The sequence below is a fragment of the Nicotiana tomentosiformis genome, chromosome 6 (genome assembly GCF_000390325.3).
Source record: "Nicotiana tomentosiformis chromosome 6, ASM39032v3, whole genome shotgun sequence".
NCBI classification, from domain to species: Eukaryota; Viridiplantae; Streptophyta; class Magnoliopsida; order Solanales; family Solanaceae; genus Nicotiana; species Nicotiana tomentosiformis.
In genome coordinates, this window is record NC_090817.1 from 83499243 (window position 1) to 83506549 (window position 7307).

A 7307-nucleotide genomic window follows, 5' to 3' on the forward strand; every position below is an offset into this window, starting at 1 on the left:
TAGTTTTATAGTCGTGGAAAGTAACAAACAAAATTGAGGAAATGACAATGTGAAAAACATTTTCCTTTTGTCTACCTTCCTTTCGTGATTGGAAAAAAAGAATGCTAGTCTCACATAAGCACTGAGTTTTCAATTCCACACGAGTAAAGCAACTTTTGAAAATTCGAAAATGGTTAATTAGTATATTTAAAGTTGAGTTAATAAGTCGATGGACTAAATTTAGAAAAATAAACTAGAAATACTCAATATATTCAATTGAGGGAAAGCTGTAGAGCCTTGAATAAGAAAACACAATATATAAACAATTGATTTATCAAAGTTTGACTTTAACTTTAGTTTGTATAAATGATTTGGACATTTCACTCCAATAAATAAATTAATTCAAAATGAATTTATAAATTAGAGAGTATTTTTCCTTTGAGTTAAAATACAGAGAGAATTTACTACAGCTCACTCATACAGACAAGGCAAACGGTTACTGAAAATCACCAAATAAAAAGCCGCTTTCTTCTTCACTCATCCAGTTACCCCACATTCCATTCCGATTTTCACCGCCGTTAACTATAACCGACGAACAATCCTCAGCCTTCTCTCTCCGTAAAACTTCATTAACAGCCTATTTTAGCCGTCACGCCAAAAAAAAAAATCATACTCGAGCTCACCTCACCTCAGCTCATATTTATAGGTTCTTTAAACATTCATTTTCTTTAAATTTTCGCTTGAATATTTTGTTTTAGAAATTGTGGATCTTCAAAGCAATGGGAGAAGAAAAAGGAGCGTTAACGCAAAAGCTGATTGAGATAGTGAATGAAATATCAAGCATTTCTGAGTTCAGGATTTCAGTGAAGAAAGAGTACTGCAATCTGGGAAGGAGGCTCAAGTTATTGATTCCAATGTTCGAAGAGATTCGAGATAATGACGTGGCAGTTTCTGAAGACTCGATGAAAGCACTTTTTTCACTGAAGGAAGCTCTTGAATCAACTAAGGAATTGCTCAAATTCGGGAGCGATGGAAGTAAGATTTATCTGGTGCGTGTTCCCCGTATTATTTTTTACTTATTTTCTGTTTTGTCGGTTTACTTACGGAATTTTACTTCATTTATGTTACCATTATATAGAGGATTCATAATTTTGAGCTCAACTAGTTGGAATTGAGACGTAGTTGTTGATAGATTTATTGATTGAAACTGCACAGTTACCTGTGAATTAAACTCCACTGTGTAGGAGGGGATGTAAAGCCATAATATCTAGATGAACAATGGGCATATCCACTCTAATCCTAAGAATTTTCAATAAATCCCTATATTGTCTGAATTCCAAAAAGACACTACATTTTCTCAAGTTTGATTAGCTCTCTGGTGATACACGGGAGGTTTGATGTTTGTAGGTGTTGGGAGTGCCTGGACAAGGAATTCACAACCTTGTTAACTTCCCTAAAGCATAGTTGAGCTCCTAGTTATGACTTTGTTAACTCATACTGAAGTAACATTCGCTTGTTTAACCTCTACACTGCAACTTCTTTTCTCCTTGGCAAAATTACCATTTAAAAGAGATCCTATGGCCTGATAATTTGAATTCTTAACAATGCCTTTGCCATGTTGTACAAACCAAATTGTAATCCATAAAGGCTCAATGCAATAGTATTCCTTGTGAAGGTTTTTGATCTTGTAACAAGGGGAGTCGACAAGTCTTAAGTTGCTGGATGATGAGTTCAAAGATAGGATTTTGTGCTTTTATGACTCTGTCCTTGGATTATTGAACACCATCAGAAGGTTGTGCTGTTATTTCTGCTCTGAATACTTAAGTTTGTGGAGAAATCCACTACCTGTTTGCCACCAAACCTCTTAGAAATGCTCTTGTTTCCTGTGCAATGATTGCATTCATTGCCTATTCGTTTATCCTTTTGTTTTTATTGAGGATAAATGCAACACCAACAAGGTTGGCATGTTTAGTATGCTAGCGGAAATGGTACTTGCTATATGGCTGAACCCTTTTGTTGAACTTTTTTGGTTCATCTCCCTCTCCTACTGTCAAAAAGTGGGGAGATGACAGTGAATGAGATTGAAATGCAAACTAGGAAGGAGAGAAGAATGGATACATTTATCATGAGACGTTTGATGTGTACTTGCCTATCCGGGATCTCACATTGGATTAGACTTTCTTTATTAGAATGATATTAAAGTAAGTTCTTTTGAAATGAAACTAATTGTAGTATCTTGATAGAGAAGCTAATACTGAAAAGTGATTTTATGTGCTCTTTGAGTTAAATATCTGACGATTGAAATTTTGAGCTGAAAATGTAGGAATTAAAAGGTGTTGAAATGTTTGACCATCTCATCTAAAAGTTTAGGTTATTAGTGAGAGCACATATTTATTTAGTTAATATTGTTGTCAACACTCTCTCTCACGTGCATGGGTACACGATTTCTTTCATTAACCAAGCACGTTGATCTTATTTTAATAATGGGTGGCGGTAAGACACGAACTCAGGACCTCTGCCTGCTCTGATACCATGTTGAAGTATGTGACCATCTTATCTAAATACTTAAGTTATTAGAGAGAAAATACATTGATTAGTTAATTATGTCTTCAACAAAAAGGCTTGTGACAACCCAAGTCAGGTAAAGGCATCTCATAACACGTGCAGCATCAATAAGTGTCAAAAATGTTACACTTTGCAAAAAATTCTTCTTAATATATGAGATCGTGAAAAAAATAAAAAAAAATCTTATCCAAAAAGATCTAAAAGAAAAAGGAAATAAAAGAGGACAGCAGGTCATTCCTATAGCTGACAGCTGTCTTTTGACAATTGCTATTGGGGCTTTCTACAACAACTAATACTCTTCAATCCCAAACTAGGTGCCGTTGAGTCTATGATCCTCAATATCTATTCCGCTCCATTAGGCTTGTTCCATTCTAATATTCATTATCCTACCAATTACAGTTTCTTGAACACTAGAGATTCTTTATATTTTCTATGTACAAATATCTAAACAAACTAAAATACCTCTAGTAAAACACCAAACCTGACGTAAGTCTACCAACGCGACTAAGCTTTAATTCCAATTAGCGCCTTTATCGATCATTTGCTTCCATTATGTTTTGTACTTTCGATAAGTCTGCATGGATTACGATACTATCTCTGCTATAGTTAACTTTTTTCATATAATTTAGGGCTACCTTTCCTTTTTAATATTTTCAATCATCGTATTGTTACACTTACAGGGTAGTACATTTGGAGATCTATATAGGACATGACCAAACCATGTCCGGCGACCTTCGTCAGTTTATCCTTTATGCGTGTAGTGTGCTACTTGTACCTCTTCTGTCAAATGTGATCAATCCTAACCTTGTCTAATCTTATATGATGCACATCTATTTAACATCTGCATTTCTATTGGCACTTGTGTTGTGGACAAGTTGGGTGTTAGAGGCCCAACACTCACTCTCATATAACATTTCTGGCCTCTCAACCGTTTTGTAGTTCACTTAGGTCAGTATCTCCCTGTTGGGGCATTATGTTTTAAATTGATAACGGAGTAGTTGTTTTCTTTAGGGAGAGGACACTTTAATGGATTTGGAAACTATTATTCTGCTACCTTAAAGTGAACCTTTAATAGCATGCCTGATCCGCGGCTCTTAGGTCATCAAGACGTCTGAACTCATTTCTTCTCCCTGAAGTGCTGCTTTTACATCTACTAATCAAGTGTTTGCATGGTCAAATGATTCTCACAGTCATCATTTGGATCATAGCTGGTGTTGCGTATTGAGCAGATTTTTATTTCAACTGCAAATAATTCATTACATGTATGAGTGATTAACTTTAGTCCTTGTAGAGCACTGTATGTTTAGCTGAAACATCTGCCCTATCTTGGCCTACAGAGTAAAGCTCAATTCTAGGAATTTCTCTTTGCAGGTGTTAGAAAGGGAGCAGATAATGAATAAATTTCACGAAGTGACAGCCCAGCTAGAACAAGCTTTAAGTGGAGTTCATTATGAAGAGCTTGACATTTCTGATGAAGTTAAAGAGCAGGTAAAAGCATTACCTTATTAAGTCTTCATTTATTGTGGATGGATACATCTCTTGATGTGCAATTATTCTTTTCCATCTGTGGCTTCAACTTCCAGGTAGAGCTTGTTCTTTCTCAGTTCCAAAGAGCCAAAGGAAGGGTTGATACGCCTGATGCCGAACTACACGAGGATCTATTGTCCATTTATAGTAAGAGTATTGATGCTGCTATAGATCCAGTTGTCCTAAGGCAATTGGTTGAGAAGTTACAGCTGACTGGAATAGCTGATCTCACACAAGAATCATGTGCTTTGCATGAAATGATTACTGCTACTGGCGAAGATACAGAGGAGAGGATAGAGAAGATGTCAGTAATATTGAGCAAAATGAAGGACTTTGTGCTGACTGAGAATCCGGAGAGTGATTCTTCTTCGAGGGAGAAGTCTTCAACTTGTAGTGGACAAGCATCGACAGGGACAACTCATAAGGCCCCAGTAATACCTGATGATTTTCGGTGTCCTATATCCCTGGAATTGATGAAAGATCCTGTCATTGTTTCATCTGGGCAGGTACCATTATTGGATCTTTAACTTGCTTTTTTTCCCCTGTTAAAATTGGTTGCCGTATTATCCATTTCTCTTGCTTCCTGATGACAGCAAAGACATTTTTACCAGAGTCCTTCCGTTTCTTCTATCTTGCATTTGTAAGGATACATAACTATTACCTTGTATTGGTGCATGCATGGATGTGACTCAGACTGTCAAAACCAGGCCATAATCATTTCATTCAAGTGCTGCAGGTCTCTATTGTCTTGTTTCCTTTTTTCCCCCAGTAAATGGAGTAAATATAACCTAAATGATCATGGAAGTAACTATCCATCTTCTAGCGGGACTATATCATGTGTATTCAGTAATAACTCCAATACCAGTGGCTCCTACACCCAATATCTCTCTGGCTCTTGCTAGTAGAGGCAGATGGAACATCTTCGCCCTTTATAATTAATTTTGACAAGCTCTCAGATCCAGCACATTTTCAATCATTTTCCATGAAGTGCTTTGAAATCAGTTGTATCATTTTAAATAGAGAAAGGAGGAATAAGGTAGACAGTGATTATTGTTTGTTTCTCTTTTTAATCGGTAAAGTGGACTGATTCATATGCTGAAAAAGTATAGACAGACAGGTGATTCGTATTCAATTTTATTGCTATATGGTCCTTGCTGATTTATGAGATTATTTCTTGAGCAATTATATATTCTGCCAAAATCTTGATACAGGATTTATGTCGCATCTATGCTACTTCTCTTTGACGCACATGCCTTATAGGCTTCATGTTCATGGAAGATGTGGTTTCATGTTGGTAGGCTAAATTTGAACTGTAGTTATCATTTCCATATCGTAGTTTGCTAACAATAAATATGGTTTCCTCCACTCCAGACTTATGAGCGTTCTTCTATTGAGAAGTGGCTGGAAGCAGGGCATAGCACTTGTCCCAAGACACAACAGGTCCTTACAAGCAATACTCTCACTCCAAACTATGTGTTGCGAAGCCTCATAGCACAGTGGTGTGAAGCGAATGGGGTTGAACCACCCAAACGGCCAGGTAGTTTACCCAATAAGTCAGCATCCGCGTGCACGCCTGCTGAGCACTCAAAGATAGAAGATCTCCTGAGAAAGCTCACATCTGGCAAACCTGAAGATCGGCTCTCTGCCACAGGTGAAATCCGCCTTCTTGCTAAGCGCAATGCTGATAATCGTGTTGCAATAGCTGAAGCAGGTGCTATTCCTCTGCTCGTCGACCTTCTTTCCACACCCGATTCTCGGGTCCAAGAGCATGCTGTTACAGCACTACTTAACCTCTCTATTTGTGAGGATAACAAACGGAGCATTGTAACATCAGGGGCAGTGCCTGGTATCGTCCATGTGCTTAAGAAGGGGAGCATGGAAGCACGTGAAAATGCAGCAGCCGCCCTATTTAGCCTTTCTGTTATAGATGAAAATAAGGTCATAATTGGTACTTATGGAGCAATTTCTCCACTTGTGACATTACTAAGTGATGGCACCCAGAGAGGGAAGAAAGATGCAGCTACCGCACTTTTCAATCTGTGCATTTATCAAGGGAACAAGGGCAAGGCAGTAAGGGCTGGAGTTGTGCCCACTCTAATGCAGCTGCTTACGGAACCTCAAGGTGGTATGGTCGATGAAGCACTTGCCATTTTAGCGATATTGGCTAGTCACCCAGAAGGGAAGGCAGCCATTGGAGCTGCAGGGGCAGTTCCTGTTTTGGTAAATGTGATCGCAAATGGGTCTCCCAGGAACAAAGAAAATGCAGTTGCAGTTTTGGTACACCTCTGCTCTGGGGACCAACATCATATAGTAGAGGTTCAGGAGCTAGAAGTAATGGGGCCGTTGCTAGATTTAGTACAAAATGGCACTGATAGGGGCAAACGAAAAGCAACTCAGTTGCTGGAACGAATAAACAGATATGCTGAGCAGCAAAAGCAGCCCCAGGTACAAGCTGAAACTCCAGTCCATGCTCAAATTCATAACCAGCTCTCACAGTCGCCACCCTCATCGACAGATTCCTTGGACAGCTGAATGTTTTTTTTTTCTTCCTGTTATATTTATCTTTGCTTGGTTTTTATAGCATTGATTTAAGAAAGGGGTTTAGGTGTGGGAGAATGGGTGGAAGATCACCTGTCACCTCCATCAAATTCTTCATTTATTTTCTGGGGTTGAGGTGTATACAGTCCCGTGAGAAAATGCCATGGATTGAGAGTAAAAACTGAAAAAACACAAACAGCTACAATATTGAATGTCAATTGTACCATTATAATACATGTAAAAGTGAAATCTTCCTCAGTTTTTATAAGAGGAGATGCTTTCTATTAGAATAAACCTTGTTCCATTACTTCCCTTTATTAATCAAAATTTTGATAGAATAAGAAATCAGAACTTTTTCCCCAACTCTTGTCAAAACCTGAAAGCAGTACAGCACATATATTCTGTTTGTTGCTCAACTGGGTATCATGGAAGCGGATCTCATTTAATGTTCACAATAATTGAAGTAACAGGTAACAATCTACTTGCTTTATGGACTGTTTCACAATCAACTGCAGGAAACAGTTTGAAACTACTGCCAAAATCAGTTTTGAGCTATTCGAGCGGAGCAATCTTACTTAAAGAGAAAATGATCAAAATAGTGTTTTGCATATATGGGAAGATTTATTTGGTCCTAATACTCTACTTTAACAAAAATTTGTTTCTACGAGCTCGTGAGGGCATAACTTTGCCCGTCTACC

At 37.9% G+C, this 7307-nt stretch overlaps 1 protein-coding gene across 1 annotated transcript; it reads left to right on the top strand.

Moving 5' to 3' along the window:
- The first annotated feature begins 475 nt into the window (after nt 1-475).
- LOC104119554 (U-box domain-containing protein 13-like) lies at nt 476-6972 on the top strand. The gene is made up of 4 exons (XM_009631084.4): nt 476-1028; nt 3916-4032; nt 4128-4577; nt 5443-6972. The coding sequence occupies exons 1-4, from the start codon at nt 759-761 to the stop codon at nt 6601-6603; spliced, it is 1998 nt and encodes a 665-aa protein (XP_009629379.1). The 5' UTR covers nt 476-758; the 3' UTR covers nt 6604-6972.
- The last annotated feature ends 335 nt before the right edge of the window (nt 6973-7307 follow it).